General features: G+C 45.4%; 1 protein-coding gene across 5 annotated transcripts; it reads left to right on the top strand.

The window, feature by feature from the left end:
• Positions 1–451: 451 nt before the first annotated feature.
• Positions 452–27,725, top strand: alat2 (Alanine aminotransferase 2-like). 5 transcript variants are annotated; one of them, XM_014140496.2, is made up of 13 exons: positions 452–514; positions 650–731; positions 6,046–6,237; positions 20,627–20,716; positions 20,947–21,055; positions 21,273–21,406; positions 21,636–21,879; positions 22,658–22,737; positions 22,843–22,979; positions 23,145–23,319; positions 23,674–23,829; positions 26,720–26,832; positions 27,034–27,725. In XM_014140496.2, exons 3-13 carry the CDS (start codon positions 6,100–6,102, stop codon positions 27,122–27,124), a joined length of 1,467 nt encoding a protein of 488 aa, XP_013995971.1. In that variant the 5' UTR covers positions 452–514; positions 650–731; positions 6,046–6,099; the 3' UTR covers positions 27,125–27,725.
• The last annotated feature ends 74 nt before the right edge of the window (positions 27,726–27,799 follow it).

Below are 27,799 nucleotides of genomic sequence, written 5' to 3'. Positions count from 1 at the left end.
GGTTGCCCCCTACTAGTAAAAGAAAACAACTTGTTGTTGACCATGGTGAGAAACCAGGACAAGGATTTGTGTGGACATTTTTAAAGGAACTGAAATATTGGCTAAACTGTGGTGTCACCAGATGGCTGACCACAGAGAAAATATTGCTGAATGTTGGAAGTAAAGAAAAACTGAATAGCTTTTATATGCTGTAGTGTCCTGAATTGCAACAACATCTAAAAAGCACAGCACAAGAGACATCTTTTCCATGGGTATGTGTTTTTGCATGGAAAACCTTAGCCATTTTGGGTTATTGACTATTTTTCGACTTCCTATTGAGGATGTTGAAAGTATCAATAGGAGTCTGAGACAATGTGAAAGAGGTTTTAGATCACGTAAATGGTCTGGTGTAGGAATCTAAAATGAATGTGCAGCTAAATCTTAATCAAACTGGATCTGTTCCTCAGGACAGCCAAAATCAAGTCAGGGTCAAATAGTTGGAACATCTGGTCCTACTTTCACACAATAGTTGATGGTATGTCATAACTGTTTACTTTGGCAACACTTTCAAGCGTCGCTGATACAATGATGACTGTATAGTTCAGTAGATTAACCATGAGGAAGATGGTTTCCCCCTGCTCTACCTGATTCCACTTTCTGTTCACTTCAGGCATGGATGAATGGGAGGATGACTGAACCTCTGGGCCATCAAGAACCAATCTCATGATGTTGCAAGAAGGAAACAAATCAAAGTAAGCACTTGAGCCACACTGCTTTTACGTTTCAGTAGCTGGTAATAAATAGATGATGCCATATGAGTACTGTCACGCGTGTCGTTAGAAATGGAGGACCAAAACGCAGCAGGTATGTGTATACTCATCCTCTTTATTTACGGGAAAAGAAGGAAAAAACCAAACAAACACGTATACAAAAATAACAAACCGACGAACGACAAAATAACAGTCTTGAAGGCACCACAGCAATCCAAGAACAATCTCCCACAAATACAAGACAAACACACCCAACTAATATAGGACTTCCAATCAAAGGCAACACCAAACAGCTGCCTTCAATTGGAAGTCCACCCCAATTAACTCAACATAGAAACACTCACTAGACTACACATAGAAATACATAAACATAGACCATAACTCAAAACCCGGAAATAATAAATCAAACGCCCTAACTAACACACCACCCTGAACCACATAAAACAAATACCCTCTGCCACCCTCTGCCACGTCCTGACCAAACTACAATAACAATTAACCCTTATACTGGCCATGACGTGACAGTACCCCCCGTAAAGGTGCTACCCCAGAAGCACCTTAAAAAACACAACCCCAAACAACAAAACAAAAATTCCCCTCTACTAAAAGGGAGGGAAGGGAGGGTGGCTGCCGTCAACGACGGCACTGTGCTACACCCCCCCCTCCCCAACCCACCTATATCAGGAGGTGGCTCCGGTTCTGGCCGTTCCAGGCAGCTCGGGGCAGCTCTGGGCCGCTCTGGCCAGCTCTGGGCAGAGCTCGGGGCAGAGCTCGGGGCAGCTCTGGTGACTGTTGACTGGCGGGCAGCTCTGGTGACTGTTGACTGGCGGGCAGCTCTGGTGACTGTTGACTGGCGGGCAGCTCTGGTGACTGTTGACTGGCGGGCAGCTCTGGTGACTGTTGACTGGCGGGCAGCTCTGGTGACTGTTGACTGGCGAGGCTGGGTTTACGCACTTGAAGCCTGGTGCGTGGTGCTGGTACTGGGCGTACCAGATTGGGAACACGCACCTCCAGGCTAGTGCGGGGAGCGGGAACAGGACGAGTCGGACTGGGTTGACGCACTTCCGGGTCCGCCCGAGAGACAGGAGCTGGAAACCCAGGGCTATGGAGGCGCACAGGCGGTCTTGATCTTACCTCCTGCACAACCTGTCCTGGATGGATGGAAGTAGTAGCCCTGCACGAGCGCGGTGCTTGTACAGGGCGGACTGGGTTGTGCAGGGGCCTGATGGTAGCCGTGCGTAGAGCGGGAGTTGGGTAGCCTGGTCCTCGGAGGCGTACCGGCGACCAGATGCACTGCGCAGGCATCCTCCTACCAGGCTGGATGCCCGCTCTAGCACGGCACCTGCGAGGGGCTGGAATAACGCGCACCGGACTGTGCGTGCGTATGGGTGAGAGTGCGCTCCTCAGCGAAACATGGCGCTCTCCACCCCATACGATCCTCCATATAACCACGGGTAGCTGGCTTCCGGCTCTTCCTAGGCCTAGCCAAACTACCCGTGTGCCCCCCCCCCCCAATAATATAATTATTGGGGGTGCCTCTCGTGCTTCTCCCTCAGCGCGTCCAAGGCCTCGTACCTCCGCCTCTCTGCCTTGGCTGCCTCAATTTCCCACTGCGGGAGGCGATAATCCCCAGCCTGGTGCCAAGGTCCAGAACTTCCTCCCAGGTCCATCTCTCCCGCCAGTCCAACTCGAAGTCCCTTTTCTTCTGCTGCTTGGTCCTTAGTTGGTGGGAGATTCTGTCACGCGTGTCGTTAGAAATGGAGGACCAAAACGCAGCAGGTATGTGTATACTCATCCTCTTTATTTACGGGAAAAGAAGGAAAAAAAACAAACACGTATACAAAAATAACAAACCGATGAACGACAAAATAACAGTCTTGAAGGCACCACAGCAATCCAAGAACAATCTCCCACAAATACAAGACAAACACACCCAACTAATATAGGACTTCCAATCAAAGGCAACACCAAACAGCTGCCTTCAATTGGAAGTCCACCCCAATTAACTCAACATAGAAACACACTCACTAGACTACACATAGAAATACATAAACATAGACCATAACTCAAAACCCGGAAATAATAAATCAAACGCCCTCCTAACTAACACACCACCCTGAACCACATAAAACAAATACCCTCTGCCACGTCCTGACCAAACTACAATAACAATTAACCCTTATACTGGCCAGGACGTGACAAGTACATTGATTATACTCAAACCGTTCCATTTATTTCTGAAGCTTCAATGGCGTGAACTTTTAAATCTGTCTTGCTGTGTACTGCTCTCAACCCTTATCTTGTTTCCACTCAATGTACCTAGTGTCAAAGACCCAGATGAGTTTGCAATAAATTCTCATGAACTCAGAAGGTATGTTATTTGTTTTGTATGTTGTACAGAGGAACTGAGGAAGTGGTTTGCTCAGTATCTGCCATCAGCATATTGAGTCATATCTGAAGCTTTACTTGGTTCATATGACCCATGGTTACATTTGTTAGAGAAACCCTATAGTTGTGGTCACCAACATACACACACTCTAAATATTTTCGTTTTAGTCATTTAGCAGACGCTCTTATCCAGAGCGACTTACAGTTAGTTAGTGCATTCATCTTAAGATAGCTAGGTGAGACAACTTAATCTCTGTTATTTTTCCTCAAAAATGTAGCTATCAGCAAAGCCAGTGCTAGTAGGAAAAAGTTAATGAATGAGACTTGGGAGGAATATACTGTAACTCCTTTTTCCCAAGATGGTAGGCCTACGTAGATAAAAATGATGTTTTGGTGGAGTAATTTGGACTTTATCACTATAGTGGGCAGGGTGCTGAGCAATACTTGTTAGGACAAAAGAAACCATTAACAGATTGTATGCAGACGCTAGCAGGTATTAACAACTCTACCATAACATTAGTTAATGATCACATGTTACATCCATTGGGGACAGAGATCAAGCCATTGAGGGAAAGACCAACTGCAAAGCAGGAAAATTGTCTTTAAATAAATCCCCCTGTCTAAAACAATTTGGATCCATCGCATACTGTCCTTGGACCTAATTTAGATGCATGCAAATCAACAGTGCAATGATTTAGTTACGATAGGGACTGCTGCATATTGGAAGATACATGTATTGATTGTGAGCATAGCCCTTGGTAACTAAATTGTATGGTTGTATCTGAAACTGAGTGACTGATAGATTTCCAGGGTGGGAAGGGGGGTGATATTGAAAGGCATTGTGTGGAAAAAATGATGTTGACATACTCAAGAGCCCACGCAAAGCAACTTATCTAATCACACTTCTTTTTCAATTGCTACTTGGCTCTCTGCTTTGTTTTTACAACCATTGTGCTCAGTGTACTTTTGTACTAAGTTGATTTCTGTTTCATGGATGATTGTTTGGCCATGGAAGAAATTATCAATGGAGTTTTCTCCAGGAAACAGTGAAGATATGAAAGGTTGAATGGCTGGACTCTCCATTGGTGTCATGGTAGTGCTGTAGTACAATGAGATGCTTACTTGCGGGTGCACCCCTCAACTATGTGACAAAAATAAAAATAGAAGTAAAAAAAATACAGACAAATAAAAGTTCAATAGAATAAAATAGAATAAAATTTGGCAGAGATATAAATCGCCTACATGGAAGGCACTCGAAACAAATGTATAGTAAAATATTGACTTACAGTATGGAGAGCAAAGTGTTTGAATTGTGCAATATGTTGTACAATAATAAAGGTGTGTGTGTGTATGGGTGCGTGTTGCAGAAGGACAGATGCTGTGTTTCTTCAGCAAATTGACAGGTTTGTTTGACAGCTGATATGTGACCCTATTCCTCTGTCAGGTCTGACCTTGTTCCTACACATTCCCAGAATACCACTGGCCTCAAATAACTGGACTCTGGGAGCTCAGAAAGGAAGCCCATCTTTAAAAAATAAATATTTAACTAGGCAAGTCAGTTAAAAACAAATTATTATTTACAATGACCGCCTAGCCCAGCCAAATCCTAACCCGGATGACGCTGGGCCAATTGTGCACCGCCCTGTGGGACTCCCAATCACGTGATACAGCCTGGAAACGAACCAGGGTCTGTAGTGACATCTCTAGCACTGAGATGCAGTGCCTTAGACCGCTGTGCCACTCGGGAGCCCTATCTTAATACAGAACTAAATCACTTTGACTAAATGATGTCCCTTATCAGTCCAATAAGACCACTTTGTTACTTGAAACTTTGTAAGTCAACGGTTGATCCGGTTCTTTGAGTCAAATCTGTCCACACTGTTGCAATGGAAATCTCCTATCCACTGTCACCATGCTCATCAACCCAATGATGTAATTAGGACAATTGCACTGGGGGTAAGGCCTACTGAAAGTAGTCTATATGAAAGGTTATTTAGGAATGCTGTATCGTTTGAATTTAGCATTTATGTTAAAGAACTATCAGCTATAAATAAAGCAACATCTACCTCAGTCATTCACACTAACATTTAACTAGCCTAGTGTGGAGGGCCCTTAAAACTTCACCAGTTGAGCAAACCAGTTGAGCACAGTGCACATTCCGTGTAAATATGCTGCTGCTACAAGCAGTGGGAGAACGGCTTGAGTCCAATTAGGAGGAGTTGCACAAAATGCCTGCAGAATGGCCTGGTCCGCAGTCTCCTCCCAGTAGTCTAGAGCGCACTGCCGGGTGTGTGTTAACAAACGAAAGAGAGGGAGTTCCATGGAAAGGGAGCAAGTTTGAAGCTGCGCGCGGTCTCCTCGCATAGGCTTATCGCTTGTGTCTGTCGTCTCGGTAACCGGAGATCCGACCCTGACTGACAACTTATCCGTGCGTAGGTAAATGGGGATGCAGGTTGGATTCAACTCACAAAAGGGGTGTATGGGGGAGTAATGTTACAATGTGTGTGGTGTGCAGAAGAGTGCACCACTCTGTGAATAACGGGTTGGGGAAACAGATCTACTATCACTTCCCCTGAACATTTTTTAAAACTCACCTCATTCTATCATAATTTTAAGGTTCAAAGCCCTGGTTGACTTTTTTTTTTGCCAATTGCACAAAAAACAGTTGTCTGTGTGTGTGCATTCATTGAGCGTAGAGGGGTCGCAACACTTCACAGCTAAAGAGATAGAATATTGTAACATGTCTGCTTCGCGCATAGGACAAATGTTACCATCCAGAAGCGTGAGCGTTTTGAACAGAGGAAATGTATGGTTTTTCGGCGGCGGGGCGCAATACGCCGCGGGGTACCTCGTCTCTGGGGTCCGCTCAATGCTGATTCCCTCTCAGCTGTCACCTTTTTTCCCCCAGAGTATAGCACTTTCAGGAGTCAGTGAACGGCGGCGTGGACTTGCCCAAGAGAAAATGACCGAGAATGGTGTGTTCTCCCGGGACAAGGTGTTGACCATCGACACCATGAACCCCACGGTGAAGAACGTCGAGTATGCGGTGCGCGGACCCATTGTACAGCGCGCCATGCAGATCGAGAAAGAGCTGAGAGAGGTATGCTTAAAATAAACGTTATTAATTCAATCATATTGTGATTTAGACTACCCTAGAGGCTATCCTCAGTCATCATTTGCATTTTTCCATTTCTTTTTCAAATGTGCAAATACTTTGTTTCTCTGTTTGAAATATTTTGTAGTTTTCAAAGTGGGAAAGCAATTACATTTACATTTTAGTCATTTAGCAGACGCTCTTATCCAGAGCGACTTACAGTAGTGAATGCATACATTTCATACATTTTTTTTCCTGTGCTGGCCCCCCGTGGGAATCGAACCCACAACCCTGGCGTTGCAAACACCATGCTCTACCAACTGAGCTACAGGGAAGGCTAATCTAATCTCTGACACTGTCCCATGCACTATCAGTCTTTCACCTAGACTCACTGCACCAGTCTGACTTTTAACCTAACTGGACACTACTCTCCAGTGTCCTCACTGGCTCGGCTTTTCTGAAATTGCAACTGTAGCAGAGTGACGCGCAGCGGCTTGTTAGGCTTGCGTAATATAGGGTGACGAGACGATTTTGGTGGCCTGTCCCTGGCTAAAGATGTCCCCGTAAATGCCATAAGAAAAAAGCAACTCTGAAGTTAAATTGAGGCTGATTATTTAAATAATCAAACGCTGATTCCAATCAGATTTTCATGTACAAATTATGTGCAGTACCTGTCAAAAGTTTGGACACACCTACTCATTCCATGGTTTTTCTTTATTTTTACTATTGTCTACATTGTAGAATAATATTGAAGACATCAAAACTATGAAATAACACAGATGGAATCATGTAGTAACCAAAACAGTGTTAATTTGTGGAATTTCTTTGCTTTTTAATGCGTTTGAGCCAATCAGTTGTGTTGTGACAAGGTAGGGTTGCTATCCAGAAGATAGCCCTATTTGGTAAAAGACCAAGTCCATATTATGGCAAGAACAGCTCAAATAAGCAAAGAGAAACAACAGTCCATCATTACTTTAAGACATGAAGGTCAGTCAATTTGGAAAATTTAAATAACTTTGAAAGTTTCTTCAAGTGCAGTCAGACAACCATCAAGTGCTATGATGAAACTGGCTTTCATGAGAACCGCCACAGGAAAGGAAGACCCAGAGTTACCTCTGCTGCAGAGGATAAGTTCATTAGAGTTACCAGCCTCAGGAATTGCAGCCCAAATAAATGCTTCACAGAGTTCAAGTAACAGACACATCTCAACATCAACTCTTCAGAGGAGACTGCGTGAATCAGGCCTTCATGGTCGAATTGCTGCAAAGAAACCACTACTAAAGGACACCCATATGAAGAAGAGACTTGCTTGGGCCACAAAACACAAGCAATGAACATTAGACTGGTGGAAATCTGTCCTTTGGTCTGATGAGTCCAAATTAGAGATTTTTGGTTCCAACCACCGTGTCTTTGTGAGACCCAGAGTAGGTAAACGGATGATTCCCACCGTGAAACGGATGATTCCCACCGTGATTCCCACCGTGAAGCATGGAGTAGGAGGTATGATGATGTGGGGGTGCTTTGCTGGTGACACTGTCAGTGATTTATTTAGAATTCAAGGCACACTTAACATGGCTACCACAGCATTCTGCAGCGATACGCCATCCCATCTGGTTTGCGCTTAGAAGGACTATGATTTATTTTTCAACAATGACCCAAAACACACCTCCAGGCTGTGTAAGGGCTATTTGACCAATAAGGAGAGTGATGGTGCTGCATCAGATGACCTGGCCTCCACAATCACCTGACCTCAACCCAATTGAGATGGTTGGGATGATTTGGACCGCAGAGTGAAGGAAAAGCAGCCAACAAGTGCTCAGCATATGTGGGAACTCCTTCAAGACTGTTGGAAAAGCATTCCTCATATACCTGGTTGAGAGAATGCCAAGAGTGTGCAAAGCTGTCATCAAGGCAAAGGGTGGCTACTTTGAAGAATCTCAAATATAAAATATATTTTGATTTGTTTTACACTTTTTTTGGTTACTTCATGATTCCATATGTGTTATTTCATAGTTTTGATGTCTTCACTCACTATTATTCTACAATGTAAAAAATTGTACAAATAAAGAAAACCCCTTGAATGAGGAGGTGTGTCCAAACTTTGGCTCATACTGTATATCCCTGTACCAAGCTTGTTTGCCATCACTGCTTTGCAACAGACCTGTTATGACAACATTTGTTCCATAGGTGAAATTTCCACAATATATACAGTTCTTCAGAAAGTATTCACACCCCTAGAGTTTTTCCATATTTTGTTGTGTTAAAATGTGAGATTAAAATGGATTTAATTGTAATTTTTTTCTCAATGATCTACACAAAATACACTGTAATTTGAAAGTGGAAGAACAATTGTAACATTTGTAAAGAAATTATGAAAAATAAAACACAAATATATCTTCATTACATAAGTATTAACCCCCCTGAGTCCATACATGTTAGAATCACCTTTGGCAGCGATTACAGTCTCTAAGAGCTTTGCACACCTGGATTGTACAATATTTGCACAGTTATTTTGAAAATTCTTCAAGCTCTGTCAAGTTGGTTATTGATCATTGCTAGACAGCCATTTTCAAGTCTTGCCATAGATTTTCAAGCCGATTTAAGTCAAAACTGTAACTAGGTCACTCAGGAACATTCAATGTCATCTTGGTTAGTAACGCCAGTGTATATTTGACCTTGTGTTTTAGGTTACGCTTTGTATTCAGGACATAAAGTTAATTACTATATATATATTGGTTGGGGGCCCACTGGAGATCAGGGGGCCCCCAGATAGCATATGAACACGTTATAAGCAATGTCAAAATGTACAGAATTGCAGGACATTTTATTTAACTGTTGACTTGGCACTCCGGTACCGCTTGCCGTGCGGTAGCAGAGAGAACAGTCTATGACTTGGGTGGCTGGATTCACACACACTCACACATACTGTGGACACACTTTCACACTCTTCACATATGCTGCTGCTACTCTGTTTATTATCTATCCTGATTGCCTAGTCACTTTTACCCCTACCTACATGTACATGTTACCTCAATTACCTCGACTAACCTGTACCCCCGCACATTGACACGGTACCGGTACCCCCTGTATTTAGCCTTGTTATTGGCATTTTATTGTGTTACTTTTTTGACTTTAGTTTATTTAGTAAATATTTTCTTAACCAACAATGTAGTTTTAAGAAAATAAGAGTTTGTAAGTACACATTTCACGCTAAGGTTTACAACTGTTGTATTCGGCACAATTTGATTTGATTAGAATTTCTGTTGAGTACCTTTTCTTTCACTGAGACCGGAATGTCAATAATTACGCACAGGTAAAAATCTGTCATTCTGCCCTGAGCAAGGCAGTTAACCTACTGTTCCCTGGGTGCCGAAGAGGTGGACGTCGATTATGGCAGCCCCCCGCACCTCTCTGATTCAGAGGGGTTAGGTTAAGTGCAGTAGACACATTTCAGTTGAATGCATTCAGTTGTACAACTGACTAGGTATCCCCCTTTCCCTTTCTCTTTCCATTTTACTTGGATGAATCACATTTTTGATCTTGTGAATCCCATTTGTGTGTAGCATTGTACTAGTTGTGCAATAACTGGTTTACAGTGACTTGAGCAACTCTTGTCATGTGCTTGCACTTCCCTTTGCCCACCAGCCTAACTGTTCACCAAAATATTGACTTTTTGGTTGCATTTGCTCACACACCCAGTGTGTCACCCTCCTGCCAAAGTCTACTATCTTGAAGGTTAGTTGACATTTTTGCAGGTTTGTTGCGCCTTCTGTTGGTCATCTGTTGATTTTGAAGGCAAGCAGATTGACCCTCACCCTCTGTCTCTGTGTCGCTCTCTCCCTCACCCTCTGTCTCTGTGTCTCTCTCTCCCTCACCCTCTGTCTCTGTGTCTCTCTCTCCCTCACCCTCTGTCTCCGTGTCTCTCTCTCCCTCACCCTCTGTCTCCGTGTCTCTCTTTCCATCACCCTCTGTCTCCGTGTCTCTCTTTCCATCACCCTCTGTCTCTGTGTCTCTCCCTCACCCTCTGTCTCTGTGTCTCTCTCTCCCTCACCTCTGTCTCTGTGTCTCTCTCTCCCTCACCTCTGTCTCTGTGTCTCTCTCTCCCTCACCTCTGTCTCTGTGTCTCTCTCTCCCTCACCTCTGTCTCTGTGTCTCTATCTCCCTCACCCTCTGTCTCTGTGTCTCTCTCTCCCTCACCCTCTGTCTCTGTGTCTCTCTCCCTCACCCTCTGTCTCTGTGTCTCTATGTCCCTCACCCTCTTCTCTGTGTCTCTCTCTCCCTCACCCTCTGTCTCTGTGTCTCTCTCTCCCTCACCCTCTGTCTCTGTGTCTCTCTCTCCCTCACCCTCTGTCTCTGTGTCTCTATGTCCCTCACCCTCTTCTCTGTGTCTCTCTCTCCCTCACCTCTGTCTCTGTGTCTCTCTCTCCCTCACCCTCTGTCTCTGTGTCTCTCTCTCCCTCACCTCTGTCTCTGTGTCTCTATCTCCCTCACCTCTGTCTCTGTGTCTCTCTCCCTCACCCTCTGTCTCTGTGTCTCTCTCTCCCTCACCTCTGTCTCTGTGTCTCTATGTCCCTCACCCTCTGTCTCTGTGTCTCTCTCTCCCTCACCTCTGTCTCTGTGTCTCTCTCTCCCTCACCTCTGTCTCTGTGTCTCTCTCTCCCTCACCTCTGTCTCTGTGTCTCTCTCTCCCTCACCTCTGTCTCTGTGTCTCTCTCCCTCACCCTCTGTCTCTGTGTCTCTCTCTCCCTCACCTCTGTCTCTGTGTCTCTCTCTCCCTCACCTCTGTCTCTGTGTCTCTATGTCACTCACCCTCTGTCTCTGTGTCTCTCTCTCACTCACCCTCTGTCTCTGTGTCTCTCTCTCTCCCTCACCTCTGTCTCTGTGTCTCTATGTCCCTCACCCTCTGTCTCTGTGTCTCTCTCTCCCTCACCTCTGTCTCTGTGTCTCTCTCTCCCTCACCTCTGTCTCTGTGTCTCTCTCTCCCTCACCTCTGTCTCTGTGTCTCTCTCTCCCTCACCCTCTGTCTCTGTGTCTCTCTCTCCCTCACCCTCTGTCTCTGTGTCTCTCTCTCCCTCACCTCTGTCTCTGTGTCTCTATCTCCCTCACCTCTGTCTCTGTGTCTCTATCTCCCTCACCTCTGTCTCTGTGTCTCTCTCTCCCTCACCCTCTGTCTCTGTGTCTCTATCTCCCTCACCTCTGTCTCTGTGTCTCTCCTCCCTCACCCTCTGTCTCTGTGTCTCTCTCTCCCTCACCTCTGTCTCTGTGTCTCTCTCTCCCTCACCCTCTGTCTCTGTGTCTCTCTCTCCCTCACCTCTGTCTCTGTGTCTCTATGTCCCTCACCCTCTGTCTCTGTGTCTCTCTCTCCATCACCCTCTGTCTCTGTGTCTCTCTCTCCCTCACCCTCTGTCTCTGTGTCTCTCTCTCCCTCACCCTCTGTCTCTGTGTCTCTCTCTCCCTCACCCTCTGTCTCTGTGTCTCTCTCTCCCTCACCTCTGTCTCTGTGTCTCTCTCTCCCTCACCTCTGTCTCTGTGTCTCTCTCTCCCTCACCCTCTGTGTCTCTCTCCCTCACCCTCTGTCTCTGTGTCTCTCTCTCCCTCACCCTCTGTGTCTCTCTCCCTCACCCTCTGTCTCTGTGTCTCTCTCTCTCTCCCTCACCCTCTGTCTCTGTGTCTCTCTCTCTCTCCCTCACCCTCTGTCTCTGTGTCTCTCTCCCTCAGTCTCTGTGTCTCTATGTCCCTCACCCTTTGTCTCTCTCTCTCCCTCACCCTCTGTCTCTGTGTCTCTCTCTCCCTCACCCTCTGTCTCTGTCTCTGTGTCTCTCTCTCTCCCTCACCCTCTGTCCCTGTGTCTCTCTCTCCCTCGCCCTCTGTCTCTATCTCCCTCACCCTCTGTCTCTGTGTCTCTCCCTCACCCTCTACCTCTGTGTCTCTCTCACCCATGTCACTGTTTGTTCTCTGTTATACAGTATCAGAGTTGTTCTCTGAGCTGAGAAAGATTCAGGTGAAAGTCCACAGGTCAAACAGAAAACTGAGAGATTCAGTTCAGTCTGTGGTCTGTTTTTACATCAGCTCTATTTAAACGTCTGACCTCACAATGTCGTACAGTATGTCATCTATCATCAGAGGTCAGAGGTCAAATCCTCACTTTACCCCAGACCAATACCACTGTCTCCTTTAACTCTCCTAAAAGCAATAACTCATCACTCCTATAGCCCCCCTGCAGTCCCGTGACATTTGTTATGTGAAATGGGTGAATGATCTAGACCAGAGATGGGAAACACTGATGGGGGGTGGTGGCCACAAAAAATCTGAACTCATCATGAGGGACTTTAGTTACTCGTGGGTCTGTGTACCCACATCCATACCCACACATGCAGTCCCAGCCGGCCTTAGCCTTTTGGGGGTGTCACGCCCTGACCTGAGAGAGCCGTTTTTCTCTGCTTGGTTAGGTCAGGGTGTGACATGGGGTGGGCATTCTATGTGTTGTATGTCTATGTTGTTTTTTCTTTGATTGGCCGAGTATGGTTTCCAATCAGAGGCAGCTGTCATTCGTTGTCTCTGATTGGGAATCATACTTAGGCAGCCCTTTTTCCCACAGTCATTTGTGGGATCTTGTCTTGGTGTTGCATGTGTTTGCACGCATAGCTTTTCGTTCGTTGTATTGTTTATTGTTTTTGCTGGTTCACATTGAAAATAAATATGATGAACCCAACTCACGCTGCGCCTTGGTCTCCTCCTAACAACGAACGTCACAGAAGATCCCACCACAAAAGGACCAAGCAGCGTGCCCAGAAGGAGCAGGGATCCTGGGCCCGGGAAAGGAAAGAGTGGAGGACGTCCTGGACCTGGGAGGAGGTAATGGCAGGGGACAAGACCCTGCCATGGAAGCAGGTGGAGACAGCGAGAGAGGAACGGCAACGTTACGAGGAACTAGCACGGCAACGACGGAAGCACGAGAGGCACCCCCCAAATTTATTTTGGGGGGGGGGGGCACACGGGGAGATTGGCAGAGTCAGGGTGGAGACCTGAGCCAACTCCCTGTGCTTACCGTGGGGAGAGTAGGACTGGTCAGGCACCGTGTTATGCGGTGATTCGCACGGTGTCGCCAGTGCACATTCACAGCCCGGTGCGCTCTGTGCCTGTGCCCCGCAGTTGCCGTGCTAGAGTTGGCATCCAGCTAGGAAGGATTGTGCCGGCTCAGAATTCCTGGTCTCCGGTACGTCTCTTCGGTCCAGGATATCCTGCGCCAGCTCTACGCACTGTGTCGCCAGTGTGCCTGCACAGCCCAGTTCGTCCTGTGCCCGCGCCCCGCATTTGCCGGGCTAAAGTAAGCATACAGCCAGGACGGGTTGTGCCAGCCCTAAGCTCCAGACCTCCAGTGCGCCCCCACGGCCCAGTATACCCTGTGCCTGCTCTGTGCACCCAGTCTCCTGTGCGTCTCCCCAGTCCGGTGAGACCTGTTCCAGCTCCACGTAAGAAGCCTCCAGTGATGATCTATGGTCCGAAGCCTCCAGTGATGATCCATGGCACGAAGCCTCCAGTGATGATCCATGGCACGAAGCCTCCAGTGATGATCCATGGCCCGGAGCCTCCAGTGATAATCCATGGCACGAAGCCTCCAGTGATGATCCATAGCCTGGAGCCTGTAGGGATGATCCATGTCACGAAGCCTCCAGTGATGATCCATGGCCCAGAGCCTGTAGGGATGATCCATGGCCCGAAGCCTCCAGTGATAATCCATGGCCCGGAGCCTCCAGTGATAATCCATGGCACGAAGCCTCCAGTGATGATCCATGGCCCGGAGCCTCCAGTGATGATCCATGGCAAGAAGCCTCCAGTGATGATCCATGGCGCGGAACCTGTAGTGATGATCCACGGCGCGGAACCTGTAGTGATGATCCACGGCACAGACAGCGACGTCCCCCAGTCCGGAGCCTCCAGCGACGTCCCCCAGTCCGGAGCCTCCAGCGACGTCCCCCAGTCCGGAGTTTTCAGTGGCGGTCTGCAGCCCGGAGTCTTCAGCGGCGGTCTGCAGCCCGGAGTCTTCAGCGGCGGTCTGCAGCCCGGAGTCTTCAGCGGCGGTCTGCAGCCCGGAGTCTTCAGCGGCGGTCTGCAGCCCGGAGTCTTCAGCGGCGGTCTGCAGTCCGGAGTCTTCAGCGACGGTCTGCAGTCCGGAGTCTCCAGCGGCGGTCTGCAGTCCAGAACCTCCGGCGATGATCTACGGTCCGGTTCATCCATCGAAGATCCACGGTTCAGAGCTTCCGGCGATGATCCAAGGTCTGGTTCCTCCGGCGACACAAAAGCGGAGGGAGCAGCAGGCGGAGTGGGGGCTACGCCCCGAACCGAAGCCGCCACCATGAGTAGATGCCCACCCGGACCCTCCCCTATAGGTTCAGGTTTGCAGCCGGGAGTCCACACCTTTGGGGGGGGGGGGGGTACTGTCACGCCCTGACCTGAGAGAGCCGTTTTTCTCTGTTTGGTTAGGTCTGGGTGTGACATGGGGTGGGCATTCTATGTGTTGTATGTCTATGTTGTTTTTTCTTTGATTGGCTGAGTATGGTTTCCAATCAGAGGCAGCTGTCATTCGTTGGGAATCATACTTAGGCAGCCCTTTTTCCCACAGTCATTTGTGGGATCTTGTCTTGGTGTTGCATGTGTTTGCACGCCTAGCTTTTCGTTCGTTGTATTGTTTATTGTTTTTGCTGGTTCACATTGAAAATAAATATGATGAACCCAACTCATGCTGCGCCTTGGTCTCCTCCTAACGACGAACGTCACGGGGGGGCCCTTGGTAAATTGTCATTCTCTCCCCACCATCGGGTGAAGAGAATCATTAGCAGTTTTACAGAAATGTTCCTGCAATTCTACAACTTCTGCCATAGGGTGGAGAGAAATGTTAGCATTTTTAATATGATAAATTATTTTAATATGATATCTGATTGAGAGTGACACACAAAATTAATGGGGGCCCACCGGTCAGTAATCTACTTCTGTAACCGATGTGAAATGGCTAGCTAGTTAGCGGGGTGCGCGCTAATAGCGTTTCAATCGGTGACATCACTCGCTCAGTAATCTTGAAGTAGTTGTTCCCCTTGCTCTGCAAGGGCCGCGGCTTTTGTGGAGCGATGGGTAACGATGCTTCGGAGGGTGGCTGTTGTCGATGTGTGCAGAGGGTCCCTGGTTCGAGCCCAGGTAGGGGCGAGGAGAGGGACGGAAGCTATACTGTTTCACTTGCTCCGTAAAGATCCCATAATACCCCATAAGTGTAACCCTTACCTGCCCCATCACCTTTTGCTTCATTTCAGGGGTTGACATGGAAACCCAGAGATAGTTTACTGATTCCAGTGTAGTGTGCAAAGTGGACCAATCTGAGTGCTATTTCCAGGAAAAAGATTGAAGTATCTCTGTGTTTGAGAAAGAGAGAGGTGCACTCTCTAGCTGGGTAGGGTGGTGGAGGGACTGCCATATGGTCTATGGTGACCTTTACCAGACAGCCCTATGGCTTTACCAAAATGCAAAACGTCATCTTCATGGATTTTCTCTCTTTTATTTGTTCTGACTCATCCTCAAACACCCTAGCCAACCAGGAGCCTACCTGGCTTAGGGCAGGTTGGTCATTCAGGAGTCTACCTCAGGGGTTTCCCAATCAAATCAAATCAAATTTATTTATATAGCGCTTCTTACATCAGCTGATATCTCAAAGTGCTGTACAGAAACCCAACCTAAAACCCCAAACAGCAAGCAATGCAGGTGTAGAAGTCTTCCCTGTAGCTCAGTTGGTAGTGCATGGTGTTTGCAATGCCAGGGTTGTGGGTTCGATTCCCACGGGGGGCCAGCACAGGGGGAAAAAAATGTAGGAAATGTATGCATTCACTACTGTAAGTCGCTCTGGATAAGAGTGTCTGCTAAATGACTAAAATGTAAATGTAGAAGCACGGTGGCTAGGAAAAACTCCCTAGAAAGGCCAGAACCTAGGAAGAAACCTAGAGAGGAACCAGGCTATGAGGTGTGGCCAGTCCTCTTCTGGCTGTGCCGGGTGGAGATCATAACAGAACATGGCCAAGATGTTCAAATGTTCATAAATGACCAGCATGGTCAAATAATAATAATCACAGTAGTTGTCGAGGGTGCAACAAGTCAGCACCTCAAGAGTCAGTCAGGTGGCTTTTCATAGCCGATCATTGAGAGTATCTCTACTGCTCCTGCTGTCTCTAGAGAGTTGAAAACAGCAGGTCTGGGACAGGTAGCACGTCTGGTGAACAGGTCAGGGTTCCATAGCTGCAGGCAGAACAGTTGAAACTGGAGTAGCAGCACGGCCAGGTGGACTGGGGACAGCAAGGAGTCATCATGCCAGATGGTCCTAGGGCTCAGGTCCTCCGAGAGAGAAAGAGAAAGAGAGAATTAGAGAGAGCATACTTAAATTCACACAGGACACCGGATAAGACAGGAGAAATACTCCAGATATAAGAGACTGACCCTAGCCCCCCGACACAAACTACTGCAGCATAAATACTGGAGGCTGAGACAGGAGGGGTCAGTTATTACATCGTTATGTCATACTGAACACCTAGAAATAGAAACAATGTGTTTTGTTATCTATGGGAACATCCAAATATCCACTAACACACCAACCATGTGCTGTATCAGGTGTAGTCTATCTTTAGACTCTTCCAAGTATAGCTGGGCCAAACCAGTCTGGCTCTCCTGCCTGCTCGGGCGTCGCTCGGCGGTCGTCGTCGCCGGCCTACTAGCCGCCGCTGATCCCTTTTTCCTTTTCGGTTGGTATGTCTTATTGTTTGCACCTGTTCCTTATTTGTGTCTCTTGATTTATGGTTATTTAAGGCTGTTTAGCCCGCCCAGGTTTGTGCGGGATTATTTTCGTCAGAGTGTTTTTTGTTGTTGGATGTGCTGGCGATCTGCATGTGTTATTTTCTGTGCGAACTGTGGACCCGTTGTATTGGGCACTTCGTTATTCACGCCGGTTGTGTTGGCGTCGACCGTTATCGTACTTAAGGAATAAACACATTTTTTCCTTACCTCTGCTCTCTGCGCCTGACTCCTACCACCACTCCTAGCAATCGCTGACAATAGCTGCTTTTTTAAACTGATCTCTGGTGAGTGTTAGGTTTGTATGTGAAACAGGGCACAAAACTTACATTCACTTGCTTGCCTTTATCTATAATAGTTAAGGAAAGAACACGCACTTTCAACAAAACACATTTTCTCTTTCTCTGCTCTCTCTATCCTCTTTTCACCCTTTCTCTATGTTCTCTTACTAACACACAAATCTTTTTTGAGGGTTCAGAGGAACTGCAGTGTTTCAGGTGCAGATAAAGTTCAGGAAAATGTTCTGATACCTGAGACGACTTAAATAGTAATCATTAGTTAATTCCCCTCTTAGCCAAGCAGAAAGAGAAAAAACAGTGTGAGCAAAACAATGTCACATCAACAAATCCAGCCCAAACCATGTCAGTCAGAGCTTTTGTTCCTTGCTCATCGGTTGGCTGATGAACGGTGAACAGAAGGCCCACTAGTTTGTTCACAGATCTGTTTTTGCTGTCTTACCAACTCCTAGTCATAACAGATCTAGGACCAGGCTAGAGGCCCATGGAGATGCCTTCTACATCCTCAGGGGTAACCGTGGAGACTGCGGGAAGATTGTGCAATAGCACAGCACGCTGTCACTTTCTTTAATGAATGAAAGGCATCATGTTACATCTCCTACCTTGACGAGTAAACTAGAATCCATAATGATGTCACTTTCTTTGGCCAGACTTCAAATTTGTTTTGCCAGACCAATTAGAATGCTACTTATCAGAGTCGGAAAAGGAGAGGCAAATAAACATACACGTGCAGAAAGAGCAAAAAACACTACAGAACTGAGTTAAGCATTAGAGAGAGGACAACATCGTAGGCTAGTCTCAATCATCTTACAAAGAACATGCAATAGACAGCACTCTGACGAGCCATAGGACTTAATCAGTGTATGTGTCAACACGGGGTCTGCTCGGTGTTCTTAATCTGTGACAATATAAAAAGCCCTGCTGAGATAAAATACCTTCTTAGGAACTGTTAGGAAGCTTCTTAGGACATTTTAGAAAGTTCCCAGTTTTTTTGCACATATGTTTTTAACAATACAGTATGTACTCTCTACTCTCAGAATGAATGCTGGGGACTGACTTTATTATAATTGTTTTGCACATCTGTTAGCAGTAAAATGTAGGCTACTCTCTACTCTCAGCATGAGTGGAATGGGAGATCCTTTGTATTCCATGGGTGTCACTCTCCCTGCTGTTTGTGATTGGTCTGGACAGCAGAAACACCTCTGTCGTGTGACCGATTGGAGTGTAGTATTTTGTTTCTTCTGTTGTGTACTTTGGTGGTCATTGCTGGTTCAGCTGGCCCAATTAGATTGGATAAATGTCTCTGGTGGGTAGAACAACAGCGGGCCTGCTTTGCTTCCCACTGAGTTTGAATGAGTTCCACTTGTGGCCACCAACCGCTGTCTATCTTGTTATATAGGGAGTCAAATACCAAACATCTGGACACTCACTGAGGAGTCTGTGTTCTTGGCCAGTTCAGTTCCATCATCCATCAAGGCCAGTTTGATACGTTCAACTGCTTGACATATTGTTCTCCGATACTGTATTCTGAGAGAAGTAGCTAAGTAGTGGCATTTTATTGACCTATAAGGACAGATAAAATGGTACAGACAGCTAGCTACCCACTGTTTCAATTGGCTTATAAGGACATAATGTCACCACACCCCCTAAAAACCTCCCCAAATTCAGTTTTTACCATTCTCCATGTCTCTTTTGAGTCTATTTTTTTTACAACTCTGCAGTTGACACCTGCTTTACTACTTAACGTCTGTTTGTTTCTACAGCTGGAGTCTAGCTGATTTGTTTTCCAGATAGCATTTTCTCTGCTTTAATATACACTGAGTGCACAAAACATTATTAACACCTGCTCTTTCCATGTTATAGACTGAACCGGTGTATCCAGGTGAAAGCTATGAACCCTTATTGATGTCACTAATTAAATTCACTTAAATCAGTGTAGATGAAGGGGAGGAGACAGGTTAAAGAAGGATGTTTAAGCCTTTTGACAACAGAGACATGGCTTGTGAATGTGTACCATTCAGAGGGTGAATGGCCAAGACAAAGATTTAAGTCTATAAACAGGGTATGGTAGTAGGTGCCAGGTGCTCCGGATTGAGTGTTTAAAAAAACTGCAACACTGCTGGGTTTTTCACGCTCAACAGTTTCCTGTGTGCATCATGAATGGTCCACCACCCAAAGGACATCCAGCCAACTTGACACAACTGTGGGAAGCATTGGAGTCAACATGGGTCAGCATCCCTGTGGAACGCTTTCGACACCTTGTAGAGTCCATGCCCTGACAAATTGAGGCTGTTCTGAGGACAAAAGGTGGTGCAACTCAATATTAGGAAGGTGTTCCTAATGTTTTGTACATTAGGCTAAAATGTCCCATCTTGTTTTGACTCCCTCCACTCTGCTTCCAAACACACTTCGACGCACATTATGTGTATGTATTTGTAGGTAGGTGTGTCTTATCTTATCAGTTGCAAACCCTGCCCCCATTTACACATTACACCTTCACAGAGACCGCTAACATTGGATTGTATTGCTCCTGTGTTTTATGTTTTTTTAACAGCGCTAATGTCCTACATTTTAGGACCAAAGGCAAGGGGAGTGGAGAGCACGTAATAAACCAATGCTTGTTTGCATTCTGCCAAGTCATTTCTCCTGGAAAAGACTATACCCGATTTTGTGTTTGTGCTTGAGAGTTGAATAAGTAAAAACACTTGGTAAAGAAAATTATAAAGAGTTGTTTGGCTGTTACTAAGGGTTGTCTATTTTAGTGCATTTGCTATCGACAAACATTGTTTGAGAGAGAGAGAGAGGTTGGGAGAGGAGGGAGGGAGAGAAAGAAAGAACGAGACAGAGAGTGTGAGAGGGAGGGAGAAAGAGAGAGGGAGAAAGAGAGTGAGACAGAAAGAGAAATATAGCTGACGCCAATGCCAAGCCTTTTCCAGAGCTCTTGTTTGTTCTCCTGATAGCATGACTACAGTAGATGGGAACCTTTAGCTTTACCTGAGGTAGTGGAGACATCTGAGATTAGAGAGTACAGCCATGGCTGGAGTCTAGGAGTACGTGACCTCATACTCATGTCTTAGTTATAGAGGGACACACTCAGATGAAGTAGTTATAAATGGTTAAGTGTGAGTTTATAAGCTTATAAAGAATAAGGCAACGTATAGGTCTGCATTTCTGCACTGCACACCCCTGGGATCCAGCAAATCATTCATCCATCTCTTTCTTCCTTGCCCTAGTCTTTTCATCATTTTGTGTCTTGTTTCTGTGTCCTGAAGGGAGTGAAGAAGCCTTTCACTGAGGTCATCAAGGCCAACATCGGTGATGCCCATGCCATGGGCCAGCAGCCAATCACCTTCTTCCGACAGGTCTGCTTTTATTCCCTAAGTTCCAAACCACTTATTTAAAACCTCAGTTCTCTTTTTGATTACAGGATGTCTTTCATTCTCCTTTATCATTTGAAATCGTTCTGTCTAAGGCAAAAACACATTGTGACCTTTTCATGCAGATTCATGTGGTGTTTCATGCAGATTTGTGTACATTATTCTGCATCAACTGCTGTCTGTTCCTCACTCTCTGTCCTCTCTTCCTCCTCAAGGTCTTGGCACTCTGCTCCTACCCAGAACTATTGAATGAAAACATGTTTCCAGAGGACGCCAAAAACAGAGCACGACGCATTCTGCAGGCTTGTGGAGGCGGTAGTGTGGGTATGTTGTTCATGCACTGGATGGAATGTGTATTGTAAGGATGTAAGTTAAAATATAATTATGTTTTGGCCAATAGGCCCGTGTTAGCCTTTTGGTGACCGCATAACCAATGAAATGACCTCCAACTCCAGTCCTGGAGCACTGTAGTGTTTTGAGTTCTCTATCTCTCTCTCTTTTTATCTCGCTCTCTCTCTCTCTCTCGCTCTCTCTCTCTCAGGTGCATACAGTGCCAGCCAGGGAATAGACTGCGTGCGGCAGGACGTAGCTCGCTACATTGAGCGTCGGGACGGGGGTGTACCCTGTGACCCAGACAACGTCTACCTCACCACCGGCGCCAGCGACGGCATCGTAGTAAGAACTCAATACAAAATCAAAAGTTGTGTTTTAAAGTAACATTCTCACTGCAGATAAAGAGGAAGGTGGAAGGAGAGCGTTGAGGACTATAGGCTTGAGGTGCACCTATCAGTCGGTCCATCTCCCAGCAACTTTATCACCTATTATTCTTGATTGATTGATTGAATGAATTACCTATCATTTGCTTACCAACTCACTCCCTTCTCCACTCCCCTGTCTTTCCTAGACCATGCTGAAACTATTGGTGTGTGGTGAGGGTGCATCGAGGACAGGGGTGATGATCTCCATCCCTCAGTACCCTCTGTACTCGGCTGCCCTGGCTGAGCTGGGCGCTGTGCAGGTCAACTACTACCTGAACGAGGAGAAGTGCTGGAGCATGGACCTTAGTGAGCTAGAACGCTCCCTAGCGGAGGCCAGGAAGCACTGCAACCCTAAAGCCCTCTGCATCATCAACCCTGGTAACCCCACTGGTAAGTAGCCAAGCTTAACGGGGGCTGAACTTCCTGATTTAGCCTTGGTTTCAATTCTCCTCATTAAGAAATGTGACTGAGAATGTGCTTTGAGTCTTGAAGGTGTGCTTTGATGTGGGTGTCTTTCTTGTGTGTTCGAACATTAGAAGTGTATGTATTTTTGCTCTGCCAAAACAGTACACAGTTACACTCACTCACCCTTCTAGATAACTTGCAACTTTCTAACCAGTTCATGTGTCTGGAGGTAGCCTAGACTAGCTAGCAAACTTATTTAGCCAATTAGCTTCAGCCGGTGGTGTGTGACCTTGGGAAAATTGGTTTGACTTTGGATAGCCTATCTCTGGGGCTAGTTAGTGACCGTCAATAAATTACACAATGTAAATGGGACAATATTTCCATGTTGCACATCTTTTAGTTGTCTCATTAAATTAATTCAGTATTTGTTTATGCATTTCTACATTTGATTGAATGTCAAACCAATAACCATGGGCATTATTATTGGGTCTTGTGCAACTGCGCTCCGAATTTATGATTAGTTGGGTGCTGCCAGCTGTGGGAATGTGAGCAGGATTTCAATAACCCAACCCAAGGAAAACTGTTACATACCCTTCATTCTGTGACATCCCATTTATTCCTAATTATCTCGCAAAATATCAGTTTTCCTCCCAGTCATGACACTAGATGGCGCCAGAGGACATAGATCCCACTTGGACAGAAACCAAAATGTCCAGTTCTACTAATATGATTCTGAACCTTTCCCTCTCCAACTCTGTGATAGGTCAGGTCCAGAGCAGACAGTGTATTGAGGACGTGATCCGATTCGCTGCTAAAGAGCGACTCTTCCTGATGGCTGATGAGGTAAACCAATCAGACCTTTTTGTCATCCTCCTCATCAACATAATTTCACCTCTACATTCATCTCTTACCCCCTGACATCCCTCTCTCTCTGTCCCTTTCCTCTAGGTGTACCAGGATAATGTGTATGCGGAGGGTTGCCAGTTCCATTCATTTAAGAAGGTGCTTTTTGAGTTGGGACCAGAGTACTCTGACAATGTAGAACTGGCGTCCTTCCACTCCACCTCCAAGTGCTACATGGGAGAGTAAGATCATTCTCATTAATTTAACATGACCTGAAATATCAACCATTATATGACCTTACTACTTCAACCAATATAGAAATAGCTAGACCTGTAGAAATGGTGCAGTTGTGTCTTGCCTTCTGAATCTCTGTACCTGGTTTCTCTCTCTCTTCTCCTGCCTGCTAGGTGTGGTTTCCGTGGGGGTTACATGGAGGTGATTAATATGGACCCGGAGGTGCAGGCCCAGCTCTCTAAGCTGGTGTCGGTCAGACTATGTCCCCCCGTCCCTGGTCAGGCTCTGATGGACCTGGTGGTCAACTCTCCCCAGCCTGGAGAACCTTCCCACACCACCTTCATGAAGGTAATAGTATATGGTCATTAAGCAGACATTGACTTAAATGACATACCAGACTGTCAACATTGACAGGGACACACATTCAATATACAGTGAGTATACAAAACATTAAGGACACCTGCTCTTTCCATGACATAGACTGACCAGGTGAATCCAGGTGAAAGCTATGATCCCTTATTGATGTCACTTGTTAAATCCACTTCAATCAGTGTAGATGAAGGGGAGGAGACATGTTAGAGAATGATGTTTAAGCCTTGAGACAATTGAGACATGGATTGTGTATGTGTGCCACACGCACGCACGCACGCACGCATGCACGCTCACACACTCACACCCTCACACCCTCTTCTCCATGTCCAGGAGCGCACAGCCACCCTCAGTCTCCTGGCAGAGAAGGCTAAACTGACAGAGCAGATTCTGAACACAGTACCTGGGATCACCTGTAACCCTGTTCAGGGAGCCATGTACTCATTCCCTAACATCAGCCTGCCAGAGAAATCCATCAAGGAAGCTAAGGTCAGTCAATATCACTATAATTTAACATGGCCCCTTTTGTGGGGTTAGCCCTGTATACACATCAATAAACAACAATTACACTATATATATTATATACACATCAATTACCCAATTATTAATGCAAAACACAATCATATGAAACAAACACAAGTACAACACAGCAGCTCTGGTGTTGAGGACTGAAATACTAATCCAGGAAATTAGAAAATTATAATTTGGCAATTTCTGAATTATGGAGTTTATGGTCCCATCGCCTGTTGATATATACACCAATTAAGTTGATATATTTGATTGTGAGATGTGTTTCCTGTGTACAGAATGTACAATACCAGTCAAAAGTTTGGACACCCCTACCTACTCATTCAAGCGTTTTTCTTTATTTTTACTCTTTTCTACATTGTAGAATAATAGTGAATACATCAAAACTATGAAATAACACATATGGAATCATGTAGTAACCAAACAAGTGTTAAACAAATCAACATATATGTAATATTTTAGATTCTTTCAAGTAGTCATCCTTTGCCTTGATGACAGCTTTGCACACTCTTGGCATTCTCTCAACCAGCTACACCTGGAATGCTTTTCAAATGACTTGCAGGAGTTCCCACATATGCTGAGCACTTGTTGGCTGCTTTTCCTTCACTCTGCGGTCCAACTCATCCCAAACCATCTTAATTGGGTTGAGGTCAGGTGATTGTGGAGGCCAGGTCATCTGATAAAGCACTCCATCACTCTCCTTCTTGGTCAAATAGCCCTTACACAGCCTGTAGGTGTGTTGGGTCATTGTCCTGTTGAAAAACAAATGATAGTCCCACTAAGCGCGAACCAGATGGGATGGTGTATCACTGCAGAATGCTGTGGTAGCCATGCTGGTTAAGTGTGCCTTGAAGTCTAAATAAATCACTGACAGTGTCACCAGCAAAGCAACCCCACACCATCACTACTCCATGTTTCACGGTGGGAACCACACATGCGGAGATCATCCATTCACCTACTTTGCGTCTCACAAAGAGACGACGATTGGAACCAAAAATCTCTAATTTGGACTCGTCAGACCAAAGGACAAATTTCCACCGGTCTAATGTTCATTGCTCGTGTTTCTTGGCTTAAGCAAGTCTCTTCTTCTTATTGGTGTCCTTTAGTAGAGGTTTCTTTGCAGCAATTCGACTATGGAGTCCTGATTCATGCAGTCTCCTCTGAACAGTTGATGTTGAGATGTGTCTGTTACTTGAACTCTGGGCAGCATTTATTTGGGCTGCAATTTCTGGGGCTGGTAACTCTAATGAACTTATCCTCTGCAGCAGAGGTAACTCTGGGTCTTCCTTTCCTTTGGTGGTCCTCATAAGAGCCAGTTTCATCATATGATGGTTTTTGCAATTGCACTTGAGGAAACTTTCAAAGTTCTTGAAATGTTTTGGATTGACTGACCTTCATGTCTTAAAGTAATGATGGACTGTTGTTTCTCTTTGCTTATTTGAGCTGTTCTTGCCATAATATGGACTTGGTCTTTTACCAAATAGGGCTATCTTCTGTATACCACCCCTACCTTGTCACAACACAACTGATGGGCCAAATGCATTAAGAAGGAAAGAAATTCCACAAATTAACTTTTAACAAGGGACACCTGTTAATTTAAATGCATTCCAGGTGACTACTTCATGAAGCTGGTTGAGAGAATGCCAAGAGTGTGCAAAGCTGTCTTCAAAGCAAAGGGTGACTACTGTAACACTCTTCGTCGTCTGAAGATAAAGAGAAGTCATTGTCGGACCAATACGCAGCGGGGTTATGTGTACTCATCTTCTTTATTATATTCGGACAAGAAGGAGAACCAAAATAAACACGTACACAAAGACAACACAACGACTATTCACAGGCTGGTAAGGCACAAGGCTATACACAGAACAATCTCCCACAAAGTACTCAACAAACACATACCGATATATAGGACTCTCAATCAGAGGCAACTAGAAAACACCTGCCTCCAATTGAGAGTCCAACCCCAAGTAACAAAACATAGAAATACAAAAGACTAGACAGAACATAGAAATACACTAACATAGAACAGTGCCCAAAAACCCCCGGAATGCATAAATCAAATACCCTACTAAACAAACCACCTGTCACGTCCTGACCAGTATAGAGTATATTTGGTTATTGTAGTTTGGTCAGGACGTGGCAGAGGGGAGTTGATGTATGTTTATGGGGTTTGTCACTGGTCTATGTCTGTGTTTCTATGTCTAGTTAATTGGGGTTGGACTCTCAATTGAAGGCAGGTGTGTTGAGTTGCCTTTGATTGGGAGTCCTATATAGTGGGGTGTGTTTGTCTTTGTGTTTCGTGGGTAGTTGTTTTTTGCACTGCTAGGTATAGCCTGCGAAACTGTTTCCTGTCGTGTTGTCTGCGTTTATTGTTTTTTTGTGATCAACGTGTTTAATAAACATGATGTTGAGCACACAACCTGCTGCGTATTGGTCCACGTTCTCCGACAGTGATTTCGCGATATCGTCAGAAGACGAGGCTCGTGACACCACCACCCCGGACCACATAAAACAAATGTCCTCTGCCACGTCCTGACCAAACTACAATAACAAATAACCCCTATTACTGGTCAGGACGTGACAACTACTTTGAAGAATCTCAAATATAAAATGTATTTTGAGTTGTTTATCACTTTTTTGTTTACTACATGATTCCATATGTGCTTTTTTTTATAGTTTTGATGTCTTCACTATTATTATACAATGTAGAAAATAGTAAAAATAAAGAAAAACCCTTGAATGAGTAGGTGTGTCCAAACTTTTGACCGGTACTGTATGTGTCATCCCACTGTAATACCTCTTTCCCTCTGTCCCTCTATCTCTCTCTCTCTCTCTCTCTCTCTCCCCCCAGGCGCTTGGCCAGGCTCCAGATATGTTCTACTGTATGAAGCTATTGGAGGAGACTGGCATCTGTCTGGTCCCAGGAAGTGGCTTCGGACAGAAGGACGGCACCTACCACTTCAGGTCTGGACATCCCAGTTTACTCAAACATTTTATCACAGCCTTTCACATCCTTAGATGGGTATAATTTAACTTTTTGATATACCTAACAAGGTAGAAATGTATGCAACAGAAAAATAGTATATATGGCTTTTAGTTTCCAATGCCCTGCATTTCGTTCAAAGTTCTCTTTCTCTCTCTCCCTTCCTACTCCCCTCGTTCCAGGATGACCATTCTGCCGCCCACGGACAAGCTGAAGATCTTACTGGCTAAAGTAAAGGAGTTCCACCAGAAATTCACTCAGCAGTACTCTTAACTATCCTCCTTAACTTCCTAACTTTCACCCAATCAGAAGAGAATAGCACACTGAACACTATGCGCACAGTCTACCAGCCAACCTACCAGAATTTATCTGTCACTAAGTGCCTACTTGTTAGTGGCTCTGTCGCCAGTCGCCTTGATCATGCACTTTAGCCCCTTAGCCTTAAAGATTCCAAGAAATAGTGGACTCTGACTGTACATGTCAAACTGTAGTGATTATGAACACCCAGGATATTGGGAGATGTAGTTTTTAGAAATCAGGATAAGAGCTGTAGTTTTTTATGTTGAGACATATCAAATTCAGTTAAATCTGGCATACTTGATAGAATTTATATTAATTGTCATCTCAGTATGTGTCTTTGTGTATGTGTCATGATCACAAGTCAAGGCCAGTATGATGGTACAGTAATGTAGTGCTGTATGAAATGAAGAATCTGAAAGCACTAGTACATTATTTCCAAACTCTGTAGAAATGATTTTGTCAGTATTGTAGACAAAGGCACAGGGAAGTATTGTATATTAGAGAAACTTTCACAATGATTTTAAATTGGAAGATGATTTTATTGTATTAAAAATCTCTATCATATAGTCTTTTATATTCAGAGTTTCAGTTTGGCCCTTTTTTGCGTGTACATTTTCACCATCGTACATTCTATATAGCAAACTAATG

Source organism: Salmo salar, chromosome ssa14 (assembly GCF_905237065.1).
Source record: "Salmo salar chromosome ssa14, Ssal_v3.1, whole genome shotgun sequence".
In the NCBI taxonomy this organism is placed as follows: Eukaryota; Metazoa; Chordata; class Actinopteri; order Salmoniformes; family Salmonidae; genus Salmo; species Salmo salar.
Note: the sequence above shows the minus strand (reverse complement) of the source record. Positions and strands in the feature narration are given on the sequence as shown.